Source organism: Malus sylvestris, chromosome 13 (assembly GCF_916048215.2).
Source record: "Malus sylvestris chromosome 13, drMalSylv7.2, whole genome shotgun sequence".
In the NCBI taxonomy this organism is placed as follows: Eukaryota; Viridiplantae; Streptophyta; class Magnoliopsida; order Rosales; family Rosaceae; genus Malus; species Malus sylvestris.
Window position 1 is genome coordinate 32,014,394 of NC_062272.1, and position 19,429 is coordinate 32,033,822.

At 37.2% G+C, this 19,429-nt stretch overlaps 1 protein-coding gene across 1 annotated transcript; it reads right to left on the bottom strand.

Moving 5' to 3' along the window:
- Positions 1-9,785: 9,785 nt before the first annotated feature.
- LOC126595433 (histidine-containing phosphotransfer protein 1-like) lies at positions 9,786-10,776 on the bottom strand. Its single transcript, XM_050261736.1, has 4 exons — positions 10,407-10,776; positions 10,138-10,268; positions 9,927-9,995; positions 9,786-9,885 (listed from the first exon to the last, which is right to left on the bottom strand). Exons 1-4 carry the CDS (start codon positions 10,449-10,451, stop codon positions 9,786-9,788), a joined length of 345 nt encoding a protein of 114 aa, XP_050117693.1. The 5' UTR covers positions 10,452-10,776.
- Between the last annotated feature and the right edge of the window lie 8,653 nt (positions 10,777-19,429).

The window sequence follows — 19,429 nt, forward strand, 5'->3', positions numbered from 1 at the left end:
CTTGTTAGCCTATTTTCATTAAACCTTGTGTATTGATTGCTTGGGGGATATGGGTAATGCCTACATCTTTGAGCAACCGATTTGAACGGGAAACAAGTCGTTTGTAGTTGTCTTCCCTGCTTGACGCAAATCAAGGTTGGTTGTGTTGAAAAAAACGAAAGAAACTGAAGGTTCCGTTATTGTTTGCATATTCTTATTAGTCGGGGCCGATATTCTGGTTTGCTTTGTTTTTAATGGATTTTGATGTCAGGATCATTTCCTTATGATTGGACATGGATATTACTGTTGGTTTCATGCTTTGGAATTGTTTGTTCAATTTAGGTTGTGATTTTTGCTGTATTGACACAAGGTTGATGGGTTGTTTCTTTTCCAGTCTAGTTGGAGAACAACCTTTCCTCTTGTTCACTCATGTTTCTACTTTTGAAACCAATGGATAATATGATTCATTTGATAATTGACACGACTCTAGAGCGAACGTGCGGCCTGGCGCGATTGGTTAAAAATGGTGCCGTGGCACATTTTTGCCTAATTTGCTCTGTCAAGTTTTGTTTTTGGCATTTAATAAGGATAAAAAGACGAAGATACCTTTAATTTTGTCAAATTATTAGGCCATTGTTAATTAAATTGAGGATATTTATGATTATTTTGGTCATTATTTTCCAAAAATTTTCACGCAATGATCAAAATGAATGATGATGAACAGGTGCAGGGACAATTTCAATTGATTTCAAATCTTAGGAATTAAATTGGAACAAGTCCTTCAAATTCCTAGTTGGTTGTTTATGGTTTTCGCGCTCAAGCTAGGATTCTCACAGGAGTTGAGATCGAGCGAGCTTAAAAACTTCAAACTCGATATTGAGCTCAAGTTGTTTCAACTTATTTATTACCCTAATAGGATTGCTGTAAAAGGTTGAAAGCAAGCCAATTTTGTATCCATAAGGAGGTTATTACTTAATAGAGGTGTAGCTATAGTAATTATTTCTGACTAAGTTCTATATATAAAAGGTAGTACAATAATAGTGGAAGTATGCATACATTAGGAAAAAAACAGACATCTTGTCTTAAATAGCTAGTGCATATATGTAGAAGAGTCAATCTGAAGGTCTTGGTGACAATTATCACTACGTGGGGGCAAGTTTTTTAAGACGAGATTGACCTTTGAAGATAGTCAAATCTATTACAGAAAAATAAAAAAAACATAATTCAATCTCAAACATGACCTTTCATTCCAAGCAAACTTCGTGAAAATAATCTAGTTTGAGCTAGCTGTCTCATGAAAAAAGAGCTGCTCATGAGTTTGACGAACTGAAATACTAATGTTTAAGATCAACTCGTTTCCTATGAGGTCAAACATAGGCTAGGTTTTTTTTTTTTTTTTTTTTTTTCCTTCTTTTTCCAAACTTTGACGATTTAAACGCAAACTGAACCTAGTGCAAACTTTAACTGTTTCAAGCCAATTTAAACACTCCAGAGTTCAAATTTCTTGAAACAAGTTCGTTGGCTTGGAAAAAAAAAACAAGAAATGACGATAAATTTGAAATAAGGTATCATAAGTCTCTTGGCTATTAACAGAGATTGGTACTAAAAGTGGAGTCGTGTTGTTTAAGGAAACTGATGAGTAATAAAATACGGTGGACGTTTACCCAAAAAAAAAAATTAAAAAAACGATGGACGTTGATGGCTGAGCTAAAAGCTTCCACAAGGAAAATTCCCACCATTGTTAAGCAAATCCTTTAACTTGTGGTTGATATAGCAACCATACAACTTAGTTTAATGTTATTTTGTAGAAATCTTACCTACTAAAATAAGAGATGTGATATCCACACACCATTTTTTACTTCTCTCACATCTTTTTAGTTTTCGACCGTCGGATCAGATGAATTAAAGAAGATCAATGGACAGAAATTAATAAGGGGTGTGTGGATAGCACACCCCTAAAATAACTGGCTCAAATTCTCCTTGCACTATAACCCAATTTTCCGACACTTAGTACTACGGTCTAGTGGTATTTCTCTTCACTTGTAAGCAAGAGGTCTTAGGTTTGATACTTGTCAAAGGCAAATTTAAATCACATTATTACTAGCCCATTATGAAACTGAGCTTACCCCCTTTCCTTGTGTACATAATATTGTTTGTTAAAAAAAAAAACACCCTATTTTCTCAGTTACCAAACAAAAGCAAAAGAGCTAGTATTCCTCTTCACTAGTAAGTGACAGGTCTTAGATTCGATTCTTGCCGAAAGCGAATTTGAACCACATTATTGCTAGCTTATTGTAAAACTGAGCTTATTCTCTTCCCTCTTAATATAGATAATATCGTTTGTCAAAAAAAAAAAAACCAATTTTCTTAGGAACCAAACAAAAGCAAAAGAACTTCTCAAAAAAAAAAAAAAAAAAAAAAAAAAAAAAACAAGCAAAATAAAAGAAAAGTTATCCTCTGGCTAGGGCACCAGGGGCACTAGGTTTAAAGGGGCCCTATAGGAAAAGAGGAAGTGGGATATAGCTTTGTTAGGATTGGGCCAGGGTGTTGGATGAAAGTGACAGATTGTAGCCCATGGGCCTTGGTGCACCTTGCGTCGTATAGCTACCAATCTGGTGCCATGTGTCTACCCTTCAGGAAGCAAAGTGCTGTGGACACTTTTGTCTTTTTCAGTCACTAGGGTTGCTGGTTACTGACTCATCATGCACAAAATATATGTCACATCTAAAATCTAACCACTCCTTCCCTCTTCCACTCTACTACAAATGCATTCAAGGATTTCTAGCTTTGTGTTTCCCCTTCAACATTCTAATTCTTTTGGATAATGAGGAAAACCTCCACCATATATTTTCTATTTCGAGTACAAACAAGGGTTTCAAGTAAATTCTAAATGTAGCAATTGATTAATTTTTAATCTAAGTTCTTGAAATTCATTCAAGTAGCGAGGGTGGTTCAGAAAATGGATTAGACTTAAATTAGGTCAAAAGATTAAGTTTTTTGTGAATGACCAATGTTGAATTTCATGAATGACCAATACTGATATTCTTAGTATATATACATCATCAATATCAATATACCAAGAGTATTCTGAATATTTCTTGATGCACGGTATATGTATACCATGACTATGTTGATGTTCATGATGAGTTAAAACACTTAGTTATTCGATACGTATGACTTGTTACCGACTCATTGCATATATTTGGAGTTTTTACCTAAAATATATTGTACGTACTCGATAGAGGATAAATTCCCATAGATTTATCCATGTTACCCAGAAAGAAAGCAAGATGAGACACCAGGATCTTAGAGACTCGTAGACAACAAGAGCTTACCATAGTGCAGCCACGTCAGACACATATTTCAGGGTTCTGATGCTACCTTATCATCTTGGAAGCAAGATGGGTAAAGTGCTGTCCTACTTGTACCTTGCCTACCTTATAAGCACCTCCTATTGGTTTTTCCACGAACCAAATCACAAAGCCTAGCCACTAATTAGTTTAATAAAACAATTCATCGTTTGATACATCTTATCTTGGATCTTGATTAGTGTATAGCTCGCCAATACGAGTAAGAAATTTGTTAATCAAGACTTGGTGAGGAAAGGAGTTGACAACCACTTCAAGTAAATATATAATTACAAGAGCAGAAGGAGTAAGTGGGATTGGGCGATACATTGTCATGTGAAGTAAGAACATTATTTCAAATCGATGATGTTGACATGGCCATGGCGTTAGGTCGACGTAATATGCTCCAAATGATTCTTGGACGAAATTATAAAGAGTGGGAGGCCACCATTATCATGCATAAGTAGTGCCCTTTGGTTGATTTTAACTATTCTTCTTCTGATTGCACTGTGGGATATCACTCTCCAAATCACTCCACTCCATTAATTGGATATATATGTGGATACGTATATGATACACCAAAATCGACTTTGCAAGCACGTACACACACTTAACAAGTTTGTAAGGCTCCTAACTTCGGTAATACTGCACTTATCGACTCTAATGTTAGAGTTTGATTCATACAATTAGAGAGAAATATCATTTGGTGTGTATGGTCGTACTTTAGTGGTTGGTGGAGCCTGCCGTTTCATCTTTATACTGTTGATTTGTTTGCCTTGTTTGGTTTTTAGTGTAGATTGAGACAAAATACCTCAAATTTTGTTCCTTGTAATCTCTTTAGAGGGTCAAAAGGCATAAGGAAATCAATATATAGGGCATTTGGACCACATTACTTGACCAAGATGTTCTGTTGTCAGGTATAACTAAAGCTGGCCTGCTCGATCCAACACCATATGCATATCTCTTATAACTAAATCATTGCCTTCAAGTAAATATAGCGAGTCAGATCTTGTTGTAAGCAAAATCAAGTTTACCTGATAAATAAAAATTTGTTAACTGATGTCATCATTTTACTCCTTTCATGATCCGTCAGTTCCTCATGATGATTTAGGCAATTACCTAGCTCTCATTCCCTACAATGACAATGACAATGACAATGACAGTCACTAATATATCTCATTGCATGGATCGAAATTAACACTCAGTTAATCATATTTGATTAGTTATAGATGAAGGAATTGGGGTAACTAATTGGTAATATGGGAAATAGTTAAACCTCTTATAAGCTCTTGCAAGGTTTCTCTATTTACCGATATGAGATTCTTTTGCCTTCACATCCTCACACACCTCCTCATGTGTTGCGATTTTCAGGCCAAACACAGACAACTTGAATTGAGTGGCGTGGAGCACATGCGGCCGTTGAGCTTCACAACACAAGAGTCAACCAGCTTTACTACAATGAAGGAATTGAGTTTCCACCATAAAACCAATTGGTATTATGAAGAGTAGCCTAACCTCTAATAAACCCTTGCAAATTCTCCATTCACCATATTAATTAGCTTCACATTCTCACCATAGTGTCTTAAATTAATTTATGCTTTAAAACTGCTAACGTCAAATGTTTATGAAGATTAACAGCTATTATCTTATCGTTGAGAAATCACTGCACAGCGCATGCTGTCTTTCAGTTTCTTCATGACGAGGCTATTTTAAAATTGAATTAATTGGAATATCATCTGCTCAACTTTGAATTGTAAATTAGTAATTATTAAACAATTAACTTGTTAATTAACACTTAAAATATTTCTATAGCGTCTTACAATTATTGTGTTTCTTTAAAGAGGCAGCTTTGTCATCTTTGGAGTCCCTTCAGGATTTGTTAGTGGCTCTCTTATCTTTTCTTTATTTTATGGGATTATATATTGTAATCACGTCTAGTTTTAGCTTGCTGATGAATTTATCTTATTATTACGTACGTACGTAGGCTGCATGATGAATTTGTCATAGATGTATGATCGATGCTCATATAATAACTTATGTGCCTTCTCAAACAGTCTCTCTCACATACTCCATGCATGCATGCATATATATATATATATATATATATATATATATATATATATATTATATTACATACCTCTATTTGATTCAGGCATCATTTATTCCATTTGATTTATTCAATTCAATAGTAGAAATAAAAAGAGGTATGTGAGAAGCTAAAAATGATGTGTGAAAATCAATTCCTTTTTTGATTTGATACTGAAACTAAACTCCACGATATGCCATGTCATATGTGCCATTTAATCACACTTGAATTATGAATCTAATTATAAAGTTGCATAATTTAACTTTTTATTATATGACGAGCTTTAGAGGAAAAAAAGAAAAGAAGAAAACAAACAAAAACAAGAAAGGGGCTTAGTTGATGATGATGTTGTGAAATCCCGTCCTTGGATTTCACTATTTAAAATTACGTATTTTCATAGTATTAATTTCAACGCATTTATATTTATGACACACATTTTTTGATAAGTAAAAGGATGAAAACGCCCTTAATGAACTAAACGGAATTCTACGTGGTCATATTTTATTCCTACATATTTTTCCAGATTTGTTTACATGTTTGGGTGGTACGTGTCGATACGAACACGTGAGTGCAAACGGAATGGAATTTAGAGTTATAGCGAAAGATTATAAACGAATGAAGGTAGGGGCAAAATAGTCATTTTGCTATGAATCTAGAGGGTTCCAGATTTGTGGGAGCCTTGTCTTAGTGAAAGGAAGCCACATGAGTGGCTAGGAAAAGGGAGACCAACCAGAGAAAGGAGGGGAAGAGGGGAAGAGGAAAGAGGAAGAAGGCTGCCCAATGGGAAGAGAAGGAAATGAGGGGAAGGGAGAGAGTGAGAAGCACCGGATTCTCCATCCCCGCCCGTTTCTCCTTGTGACCTGAATGCAACCCTTCGGGTTGCATGGTTTCAGATGAGATTTTCATCGATTTGTCCAGTGAAAATTGGCAAACCACCACCACCAAATAATAGGGATGGGCAAAATACCCATGGGTTTGGGTAACCACTATTACCCGCCCATTTAAAGTTCACGGTTACGGTTATGGGTATAACCGTTTATCCGTGAAATTTAAATGGGCGGTTATGGGTATTACCTGCGGTTATAACGGGTATCAATCGGTTATGTGTATTACCCACAGTTACACGGGTATCCATTTAGCCATTTAATTTAATATATGTAAAAATTAAAAAAAAAATTATCACAGGAATTTTGAAGGGTTTTAGAAGTAGGCTCTCTCACTCTCTCTCTCCCCCTCTCCCTTTCCCCTCTAGTCCGGACCCTCTCCTTCCTAGCTCAATTGCAGGGATTTTAATTATCGCAGGGATTTTGGGTATGCTAAAATTCTAAGTACAGGTTCATGGTGCAGGCTGGTGTAGGCTCCAGCCATGAACTTTTTCCTGCAAAGTGCAAATGCAATAACAACATATATATATTAATACAAATTACACAATATAATTAATCAATTAAAATACACACAATCATCAAGCTGATCTGGTCACCATATCTGTATGTGCTATCAATAGAACATCTGCGACTTGCCATCTTGATAGTTGATATGAAGATATATTATTTTGTGAATATGATCTCGTAAACTATTATTTCAATTATTGGAATTGTATGAGGACTTAAATGATTAAAATATAGAAATACATGCTAAAATGGACCTATAACGGTGCTTAATTGTCAGAAAACGAAAATTATGACAAATTTTTCTTTTGTAATTTTCAAGTTGTTAAAAAAAAAAAATGTAAACGGATGAAAAAAGGGTAAATGGGTAAAAAAAGGATAAACGGGTTCAAAAACGGGTAAATAGTTATGGTTATGGTTAAATGGGTAAATGGTTATGGTTAAATGGGTACACGGTTATGGGTATGGATAATCGTTTATAAACGATTATGGTTATGGGTATAACCGTTTATGCAATTACCCAACGGGTAAACAGTTATGTGGGTATGAATATAAACTTTTATGGGTAAATAACCGTGGTTACCCGCCCGCCATAACTGTTGCCCATCCCTACCTCAGCGCCGTCCCTGCTTCCAATTTCATCCAAACCTGACTGGACACTGACGACAATCCACCTTTTTTTGAAATGCTTACCTTCGATCACCACCACCAAAACACTCATCTGGAGGCTAGGAACAAAGCCCAAACAATGGTGGAGGCACTGGAGCGCGCATGGAGGTCAAATCGAAGCACACCCAAAACTAGGGTTCCGGCAGTTTGTGGGAAAATTCAAGCATTTTTCAGCTGAATTGGACTTCGGCTCAGGTATGATACTTGCTCCACTCATTGAGATCTATATTTCTGTGGAATTTGTTGGATACCTTTTCTAAACTAATTTGGATACCCTGATTCCATATGTGATGTCCGATTGACGAAATCTCGTCGTATGACTATAGTTTTAATAGAGACCGCCACTTGGTCGTTATATGAATTGACGATCCGACCGTTGGATCGTTACCAACTTTAATACATAATAGTACGTAATATTTGAGGACAATAGGAACTTATGGATCAGGAAGTTATGGATTGTAATGAAGTTTTAGTATGTTGTTCTGGAAGCATAATGTGGACTTTGGGAAGTTATGGATCAAAAATCTGATAGGCGGATCTTCCGGTTTAGATTTTTAGGGTTGTGGACCCTACCCTCGACCTTGATGGACGGTTGACTTTTAGTCAACTAGCCTGAGTTCTTCTAGCTTGTTGCTAATCTTAGAGTGTTGTTGAGATTCTATAAAGCTTATTAGGCTCAGCATGATGATGTGTCTTCCTCAATTGATGTGCACCTTGATTTACGTACTGATGGCATCACATTGTAATATGCTTGTTTATTTTATGTGATTTGACTTGTGTATTGAACTTGTTGTGCAGTGTGGTTGATTTGTATGTTTGGCTTGATGTGATGAAATGTGAGGGCTAGGAGTGGACCATGAAGCCATTGTCATGGGGTTTGTTGCTTCAAGACTTGTTTCACATATCGTATCATTATTTCATTTCTTGTTTCGTTGAGCTTTTGTATTTTGAGTACTTGTTTCATGTCTTCTTCTTCGGGCGCTGCTATATTTCTTGGACTTCCGCTTGGTTTCGTTGAGTGATCTGGAATTGGGTTTCTGCTGGGATTCCGTTGAGTAGTCTGGTTCCTTGATCATTCTGGATTCCATTGAGAGGTCCGGAATCCCTCGTGATTCGCGATTTCGTTGAGTTGTCCGGAATCGTATCCAATTAGATTTCATTGAGCTGTTCGATATGCATTGTACTTCGCGATTCCTTTGAGTGGTCCGGAATCATATCTTGGTTTGGATTTCGTTGAGTGGTCTAGAATCCCGTTTGGTACTTTGGTTCCGTTGAGTGGTTCGGAACCTGATGTTGATTGATTTCGTTGAGTGGTCTGAAATCCCATCATTTGACTTGTTGGTTCCTTGGATTGATTTCAGCTTCAGAGATGTAGGCTTTGGCCAAACTATGTCGCTCTAGCCCTGCATTTCGGTGTATGGTATGTTTTATTCATTGATGTGATTGTGGAATGATGTTGGTTGTGATTGTTGTCATTATGATTAGACTCGTTGACCAATATGGCTAGAGATTTATGTTGCGCTTCGTCGAATGTTCCTTTTGATATGCATGCCTATTGTGTGGTATTAAGTTGAGACATGGTGATTTATGTGATGATTGTTCGAGTGTAGTGAAGGGTGAACTACGAATGGTTTGATCCCTTTTTAGGGTACATAGGTAGTCTAACGAGGAGGTTAGATGCAACTATAAAGTATACAATTTTTTTTTGAATTATGCTTTGTACATATTCCTGAGGCAGTGTATGTTAAATATACTGATACTTGGTGATATCGCGTATTGATCCTGTACGTATGTTGGGATCGGGGTGTGACAGATGTTGTTTTAATTATTTTGATTTAAGAAAGAAAATAATGAGAGTCGAATTCGTATCACGCAAAAGTAAAACATTCTCTCATCATTGTACCTGAGTGAGGTTGGTATATACGCTACGAGTGGCTACTTCGAACAAGTATAATAAGATTTAGGGTAAATCTCAGTTTATTAACATCAAGTTTCGTGGTTTTCAACATTTAGTACATGAAATTTTTTTCGTCCCAGAGTCATACCTAAAGTGTTAATTTTGAAAAAGTCTCATACATTCATTAGTCTGGCTGTTAAGTCTCCCATTAACTGATGACGTGGCGCCTAATGGACAATGACTGGGCACCTCGTGTCATTAAGGGGTCCACATGCAAATTAAAAATTAAAAATTTTTTTTCTTGCCCAGGTTTAAAATATTAAAATAATCAATTAAATAAAAGTATTAAAAAAAACCCCTTTCGTCATCCTCACTCGACACCCTTCCATCCCCTCCACCCCCTTCACAGCTCCACCCCTCTATCCCCACCACCCTGCACCCATCGACACCCTTCCCCTTCCCTGATACCCAGCCCTACCACCAAGCATTTTCTCCTTCCCCAAAAACCCAACCCCTTCCCTTCACCCAAAACCCCAAAAAGGAGCAACATTTAAGTGTACCTGGAGCTACTACCCTTGAACTGGTGAGCATGGGCATCAACCCATTTGAAGTCTACAGTTGGTTGTTCTCTGTGCAAACAAAAAAAAGGGAAATCATGAACTCCTTAAAAGTATCTGTAGCAAACCATGAGCACCACACAAATCAATCTAGCCAGTCCAATCCAATCCTAGGGACAAAAAGATAGTGAAAAGAAAGATCCTAGATTCTTACAAAGCTCTGGTAATATCATTGAGAAGCTTCTTAGAATCTTCAAAGAAAAGAGACACCACTTCAACAACAAAATATGGGTTGCTCTCATCCTGTAGCTGTTGGAGCTGCAAAAACTGACCATCCAAAAACCCCTTCTCTCACCCAACCAATAAAAAAAAAATATCCCAAAAAACAAAAACATCAAGAACACAACAAGCAAAAACAACAAAATCAAAACAACCACATCTGTGATTTATGCTTAAATTTCACATTTTTTCTGTTGCTTTTACCTCCAGGAACAAGGATTTTGTGTAGTCAACCCACTGTCTCTGCATCTGCCCCACCTCTATGTCTTTGCTTTTGTTCCTCTCCACATGGATAGAGTAAGAGAAAGAGAGCCAGCATAGAAAAGCTTGTGCCTTGAATTGCAGATCTTGAGGAATTATTGCACAAATTAGAGACTATAATGTTATAAAACTTTGGGAATGCCAGAAAAAGGGTTTGGTGAATTCAATGTGAAAAAACAAAATCCAAAAGTTGCTTGCTTTGAGGGATTTAATCTATCTGGATGTGTGCTTGGTGGTAAGGTTTTTGGGGAAGGAGAAAAGGCTTGGTGGTAGGGGTGGGTATCAGGGAAGGGGAAGGGTGTCGGTGGGTGAGGGGTGGAGGAGATGGAGGGGTGTCGGGTGGGGAAGACGAAGGGGGTTCTAGGTTTTATTTTTTAATTTTTTTAAAAATTTTAAATACTTTTATTTAATTAATTATTTTAATATTTTAAATTTGGGCGAGAAATTTTTTTTCAAATTTTTAATTTCCATGTGGACCCTTAATGACACGTGGTGCCCAATCATTGTCCACATAGGCGCAACGTCATCAGTTAACGAGAGACTTAACAGCTAGACTAACGCATGTATGAGACTGTCCCAAAATTAACACTTTAGGTATGATTTTAGGATGAAAAAAACTTCATGTACTAAATGTTGAAAACCACAAAACTTGAGGGTAGTAAACTGAGATTTACCCTAAGATTTAAGTATATTTTTAGCATCATTTTTCTTCTAGACTTCAGCTGATCCTCTGATCAAGCACCCAATTGGGGCCGAGTTAGCTAGGAGTATTGTGGGAGAGGAGCCTACCAGTTATATATTGTGACTATAGATTCCGGCATTTTTCCACTCAAATTTTATTTTATATTATGACCAAGGATAGATTACTACTACCTGACTAGCCTTTGATTAAAATTTAGAGGCTTAAACAAAAGCAAGTACGTAATTATATCTTTAAACCTCCTCACTCAAGTGCCTTATCCACCACCATATACTTCTTAATTAAAATTTTGATTCTGAAACTATATATAATACTGTGATTATGTTCCTATTCCCTCATTTTGTTATTAAAGAATTATTAGTATGTTGTAGGTATAATTTACTGAACAATTATGGAGGCCATATAGAGAGAGAGGGTGTGGCATGGAGAGAAGAAGAGAGAGATGTGTAATTGTGAGGGTTTTGTATTCCACCCCATTGTTCCTTTATTTATAGTAGTAAGGATGGTTAATTCCTTACCCTTTTAGGATTACAACTCTTAATAGGATATTAACTACTAAAGGGAATATAAAAGATATCCCTAGATCTACTAGGATTTACACAATCACATTCCTAATCTAATAGGACTGCAACACTCCCCATTGAGTGTGTAGATACTCAAGTAAATGGCGCATTAGGTCTTCAATGATGAAGTAAGTACAGTTGATGAAGTCGTCGGCACAATGAGCGAGTGTGAGTCTCAGATCAACGGAAGAATGCATAAAAAAAGTAAAACTCACAAAACTCCGCAATGGTAAAACCCAAGGTAGGAGAAAAACCCATAGACTAAGGAGAAAAGTGAGAAGTTGCATTAAGTCAAAACTATACGTCTTTTGGACGTAAGTAGAAGAGCTCACAAGGGTATGATCAGCCTATGATGGGTGCCTCGTTAAAACCTAGTTAGGTAGCAAAAACTTAATGGGAAAAATGCTCCTAATCGTAGGGAAAAAGAGTACATTAAGATTAAGTGGGTATACTTCTAGATACTCCCCCTGAGTTTGACATAACTTCCAAATGAGAACTACAAGCATTGCATATGAATAGTTAGGCATACCAATTCCTCAGACAAGCTTTTGGAAGGTTAACTTCGACAGTGAGTGTAGAGGTCAACAAGGTTGTTTGGGATTGGCTTGCATGACTTCAATCTCTTGATGCTTTGCTGATGTCAACGCAATATGTCTTGGCATTGACTTCGTGGATCGTCATTGGGACTCAATGATGGATGAAAAATAGCCAATACTTCGAATATACTTAACAAGAACTCCTAACCATGTCTCACTTGTTGCGTAGTGAAGTGAGGTGAGTCTTGGAACGATTCGAAGATTTCGCAAGTAAGGTCATATCGTGGACCTCCAAGATATTGCAATATCCCTAATGATAAAGACATAACCATTTGGGGATTTTGCCTTGTGCGAGTTTGATAAGTAACCAGCATCAGTATAACAAACAAGGCAAGCTTCATTTTGAGATCAGAGGGGTTGGATTCGCTTAAGATGCGTTGGGATTTGATTTTCCCAAATTCGTAGTACCTTCAAGGTACATCTTTAATACCAATTCAGTGGTTGCGTGTAGGCGCAGTGCTGCATTTTTGCCAAGATCAACAGCGAAAGAGATATCCTGTCTAAATACAATGGGCTAAGTACAACGAAGCACAAAGTTGAACTTAGATATGGAATTTTCGATTACATAACCTCTTCAAGGGTCTCATTTGCATATAACGTATGGACGATCATAGGTATACTTAAAGGTAACACATTCGGGGTGTAGTTCGACTGGCAGACCAAGGTACCGTCAGAATAACGCTTGAACTTCAGGTCAAGGCATAAACGAGTTTTCCTAAGATCCTTCATCTCAAATTCCATATTCAGGTGCAAGTTAGTTTTCTCAACCTCTTCCAAAGTCTTAGTGAGATGTATGTCAGCGACATAAACTGTAACTCTAGCAATTTGGAATAAAACTTCATAGTTTAACATGCAAGGGGATAATTCATAGCCCTGACTGATCAAATAATCACTTAGACAGGTATACCACATCCATCAAATTGTAAGTGAATGCCTCAAACAAGTTAAAAGGGTGTTCTGTGGTTTTGGAACTATTTGAACCAGTCCATGTAATTCTTCAGGAACTTACATGTAAATCTCCGTATCTATATCCCCATGGAGAAATACTAATCACATTTCATAATGCTGCTAATAATCACATGACGTTTGAGAGATACCTTGGGCCGTAAGGCGTGCATCATATCGTACTATTTCATTCATCTCATAACGTTTCATTTCCCACTTGTAACATAATGGGGTTACCTTGGGCAGTGTAGGAACAATAGGTCCAAAACACACTTTGGTAAGGAATTTGACCTGGATTGTAACTTCGGTTGTCCAATCAGTTCTACGTTGTCACTTAATCAACGAAACATGGTTCGATATCATTGCTTTTCATTTATGTCGGTAGCTACCATATAAGTGAAAACATCATCGATGGTAATCTCATTTCAATTCCATTTAGCTAATCCAAATTAGTATACTAGACCAAGAACTTCATGTCTCGGGAGTAATCCGGCTTAATCTCATTAGATGGAAATGATTTGAGACAATGATCAAATACGGATTCTTTTTGTGCCGTGTCTTCTTTTTCTAGGGAAGTGAATCCTACGAATCGAGTGATTTGTCGTGCTCCAGGCCAAGATAGATTGATTGGCTATTCGCCAGTGCACCGAACCGTCCACTAGGGGTGTCCAAACCATCCAATAGGGACGGCACACCCTCCAGGGATGTTGACTCGACGTTCGTTAAGTACGTCTATCCTTGCAGGCATGTTTGCAGCTGGTTTATGATCTTGTCACTTTAGCTAGATCAGAGGAATGCGTTTGGAGCAACATTCTGAAAGTTAGAATTCATCGCACTTGCTTCTCACACTTATGCGGTACGGGGATTGAGATGTGTTGATGCACAAAATCAGTGGGGACTTTGGTACAACAGAAAGTGTTAAGTTTGTGACCTTCGCTAGATTGCTCCGGTCACTAGTGTGGATAAGTATGTAAATGGATAGAGACAGGGAAGCAAACACAAGATGTATGTGGTTTACCCAGATTGGTTATGTCCACGGAGTAGAGGAGTTCTCATTAATGTGAAGGGTTTACACAAGTACATAGGTTGAAGCTTTCCTTTAGTGAGTACAAGTGAATGATTTAGTACAAATGACATTAGGAAATATTGTGAGAGAATGATCTCTATTTATAGAAGAAAGTTTCTAGTTTCATTCTCATGTGATTGGCTTCTGATGTTGACACGTGTCGCGCTATGATTGGCTTCTGATGTCGACATGTGTTGCGCTGTGAATGGCCTCCTAGTTGGAGGGAAACTCTTCTGAGTCATTGACGGTATAACGTTGATCGGTGCTCAGTAGTTTCGGGATTGGTCAAGTATGGTACAAACAAGATGAAATATAGTGGGCATCATCCACGTAAATTAGCGACATTCTATAGGAACGTTGACGTTCTTATCTCCCCCTAACGACGAGAAGACTGTCTCATTAAAGTGACAACCTGTAATTGAGCGGTAAAGAGATCACATGCAAGGGCTCTAAGAGAGCTAGTGTGAAGGAGAATCATAATCGACAAAGATTCAGATCTTTCTTTGAGGACCTATGTTGGTACGTTGCGGCGGCGTAACTTGGCACATGGAATGCACACCCAAATCCGTAAATACAAAAATCGTCAGGTTCGTACCCAGTAACCAACTGTAACATCATATAGGTTGGGTAGCAATTGGCCTCAAGGCGGACCAACATAACTGCGTACAAGATTCCATAGCCCTGGGCAAATATCGAAAACTTTTTATGTTTACCAAAATTCAGGCAATCATTTAAATTGCGCTTTATGATCACTGGGCAAGGTTATTTGGGGTGAACATGGGAATTCAATGTTCAATTATAAACCCAAAACACATGCAATACTTTATCGAAAAACTGTCGATATAAACTCTCCGGCATTATCCAGTCTCCCGGACCTTAAGGGGTAAGTAGGGTGGTGAACCCTTAATCGGCCAAGGGGTTTAACAACAATGTGTGTGGATAAACATGTGACCAGTTTGTCGATTCATCAACCAAAACGATAAGTATTTATATGGTCCGCATTTTGGTTGGATTAATCCACATATATTCCTTTGAATCCACTATGAAAAAGGGTAATTTCGTATCTTTGCGAGAAATGATATAGAAAATCAATTTCCCTAATGAGCAGGCTTGGCAAAGTGTGCTTGTAGGCACAATATTCTTACTTCGGGTAAGGAGATGCGTTGTAGCATCATTATTCGACCTAAATGTCCCAAAAAGGTCATGCCAAGTCAAGTAAACTGCTCAATCACCAGACTTCAGGCCGGCCACATGTGGTGTATTCCTAGTTGAGAGACAACTCATTGGCCCCAAATCAAAGCTTCAGGCTCATTTTTGGAGGTGGTGCAAAGATATTCCACTCTATTTTCATCAGTGGTTTCAATTATGATCATTATCATCTCAAATATCCTTAAAAACTCAACGACAGGGAGAATTTAAGGTCCCTTAAATGGTGATTCAGTACCATTCATACAACGAGGAGCGTTCCAGTGCTTTTAATCAGGTTGGATAGACCTGAAGTCATTGTTAGAGATGTGATTTAGGTGTAAAGTTAGTATGTGTAGTACGCATTCATCTAGACAACTAACTTTCCCACATTCCTACCTAATCACATGTTTAATTGAATTCGTCACATGTATACAGAAACATGATTCAATTAACTCATATTCGAGGATAGTATCAATAAGATTATCCATAATTAAAACATACACCAAACTTGAATCCAAGAACAAGGAAAAATGTTCACAAAGTAAACCAAAGTTACTAGGGTGGATTTGGCCAACAAGGCCATTCATGTCAAAATTCTACTCTTCCAACGATGTTCGGTGGAGCAAAATTAATCTCACATATTGACTATGAGAATGGTACTCCTCAACGACATTGGTAGGGGCACGAACATGTGCATAACCAATGATCTATTCCATCAAGACGGAAATAGATTTTGTAGGGTTAAGGTTTAGGAATATTATCCCTTATTCTTGAAGTTTTAGGTCTTAGGTACCAAGGATCATGCTTCGGGCATGATGCCACACCTTGGTAGGCCCTTATTCTATCATATGTTTGTGGTAGTAATCAGATTCGAGAATTTGGTAAACTTCTGTTTTATACACTTGTTGCTTCAAGAGCGAGTTAGAAACATGGATGGACGAGAAAAGTATTCTCTAATCAAAATTCGATCGGATTTATAAACTTTAGAATTATACTCATTCATGGACGTAATCATGGTGTGCTTCAGGCAATGTCTTTCATGATTAGACAGTCTGTAGTAGCGAGCCAAAAAGTCATGGAATCCTCGTTTGGGAGGTACTTCCGTTTGTAATGCTTCGGGCATAAGTCTTCGAATGAAGATCATGGCGGAGGCTTATTCAGCTCTTCCATGCCATTGTTGGCGTAAAAGGTTTCTCAGCTTCTTGATAGTCAAGTGGAGATTCACGTCTTGTAACCCATATAAAGTGGTTTCTATTAGAAACGTCCAAATCAGGAAAATCGAATTTGTACAATACGACAATCCACTAAATGGAGGGAACAAGATTGTGATTGGTGCTATGAGAATGAATCATCCATAAGCATCAAAGTTAGAACATTCGAGTTCTAAGACATGGTTTTCATGAAAAACGTCGGGTTTTCATGGATGTATTGTTTTATGAAAACTTCGGGTTTCAAAGGCACTAAATTTGAACTTATAGGTTCAATTAGTTTATGAATGTTTAGTTCATAAAAGAGAGGTTCCTGCAAGAACACAGAATGCAGTATGCTGATTTAAGTGTAGTGGATTTGAGGTTCTTCAGGAACTCAAGTGTGAGAGTTTCGGGACTACGAAAGTAAGTCAACGGTTCAAAGTATAAAAATAAATTATTGAATCGTTAATGTCCAAAAGTAATTTTCAGGTCAATAATTTTGGATTCATTATCAGATTAATGGATTACAAATCATTTTTAATTAATTCAATAGATTGGAACCAAACAGGGTCAATCATAGAAGCAAAAATAATATTAACATTCGGGTTAAAATTGTTTAAAATGCCAAAAAAAATAGCATTGGGTCGAAAAAGAATGCAGCCCAACACACTTTGGTTAGTTGCAATACATGGCCCCGCAAAAAATTGCAGGCCTTTGGGCTCGGCTCAGGCTGCACAAGGGGGCAACCCATGCAAGAAGACAAGCTGCAATTGCAACAGGAAGAGGGCCGAGACTTGGGCATGACCTAGCAAGCAGTTCGGGCTTGCTGCAGGCAGGCCAATTGTGTTGGACCAGGCTCAACAACATATGGGTTGCTGATGATTGGGCCATGGGTGCGAGGGGAGAGCCTAGTAAATGGCTTCGGGCCATGCTGGTGGATGGTCTGGGGTTGTAGGCCCAAAATCAAACCAAACCCAGTCCGAAAAGGCTGGGTTATCCTTGCTTGCTGCTAGCCCAACGGGCTACAATCATGGGCAGATGTCAAAACGACATCGTCTTGGTATCTTGCTTGACGCTGCTGGGCTTTAGGCCAGCGTGAAGGTCCATGACGGTGGTGCGGCTGCTGTGCTGCACTGTTCCCAAAAAAATTTAAAGTTTTTCGACATCCCTAGGGTTTAGGAAACCCTAAATTGCTTCTAATTTATGGATATACTTTGACTTACAAATTCCACATAGCATAATTGTGTATTATATGAACAAATATATATATATATATATATATATATATATATATATATATATATATTGACATAATATATGAAACATATACAATATATATATCGGAAGGAGAATATAAACATAGGGGGATAATGCATCATGAGGAATGTTTTCATGCTTCAAGGTTGTTTCAAATATCTTACTTTATTTTAAGCATACCTGATTGGTAGAAAACAACAAAAGCCTTTGAATTTATAAAAGATCCTTCGCAGAAAGCCGGAATTGCATCTCCAATGCGTTGTATCACGTTCAACACAGAAAAATTAAATTGAATCAAGAGCTTGTAGATCAATTCAAAATAATAAATTAATCATAAAAAGAATGATTAAAACGTAATACTCCCCTGATTGAAGAATAAATTCTCTTGTTAGCACAGCGTCAAGAGCGTGCTGATAACGTATTGTAGACATAATTTACTAAACAATTATGGAGGCCATATAGAGAGAGGGTGCGGCATAGATAGAAGAAGAGAGAGATGTGTAATTGTGGGTGTGTTCTATTCCACTCCATTGTACCTTTATTTATAGTAGTAAGGAATGTTAATTCCTTACCATTTTAGGATTACAACTTTTAATAGGATATTAACTACTAAAGAGAATATAAAAGATATCCCTAGATCTACTAGGATTTACACAATTATATTCCTAATCTAATAGAACTGCAACATAGTATTATTTTAAGAGAGAATTTATTTAAAACAAAGTAAATAGTTAAAGCTGCATTGATAAACGAGGGCAGTTAAGTAGAAAAGTAACCCATGTTTAAAAATAATTTCTGAAAGATTAAACAAAAATTAATCATGGTGGTGGAAATCCCACTTCAATGGATTATTAAATTTATTTCATACGATGTCCCAAACATCGACACGTAAACGGAATGGATTCTTATAATTTGGATTCGGGTGTATTGTCATTGCAAATTGCTTTTACGAAAAGCTTCTCCAAATTAAGTAGAAAGGAAAGAAACATGTATAGCTTTAGCTTTCATTAAAATCTTATCCTCATGCCAACGTGAGTTAACTGAGAAGATACGTTACTCACTCAACGTGGAATTTTCTGAGACAAAAATTTTAAAAGGTTGAACCTTCAATTAATAAATTGATTGATGAAATCAGATTTGAATCTTCTGTTCGAACGCAATGATTTGATCTTTGTACGAGAAATGCTAATGAAATTTTCTCAAAAGTGAGAATCTTTACCACCTCATGTTTTTTATATAGTGTTTTAAAATATCGGCATAAAAAGTAACGTTAAATTGTGATGTGACAAAAGGTCATTCAGAGTCCTAAAAGAGTGCCTTAGCATTTCACTAATATACATCTCTTAACTGAATGAATAATTCGTCCTCTAAAACTTTTGCAATTGAAAATGATTGCTTTGACCAAATATTGTGGATCATGCATGTTTAGAGCATTTTTGTCATACAACTCCACCCCTATGA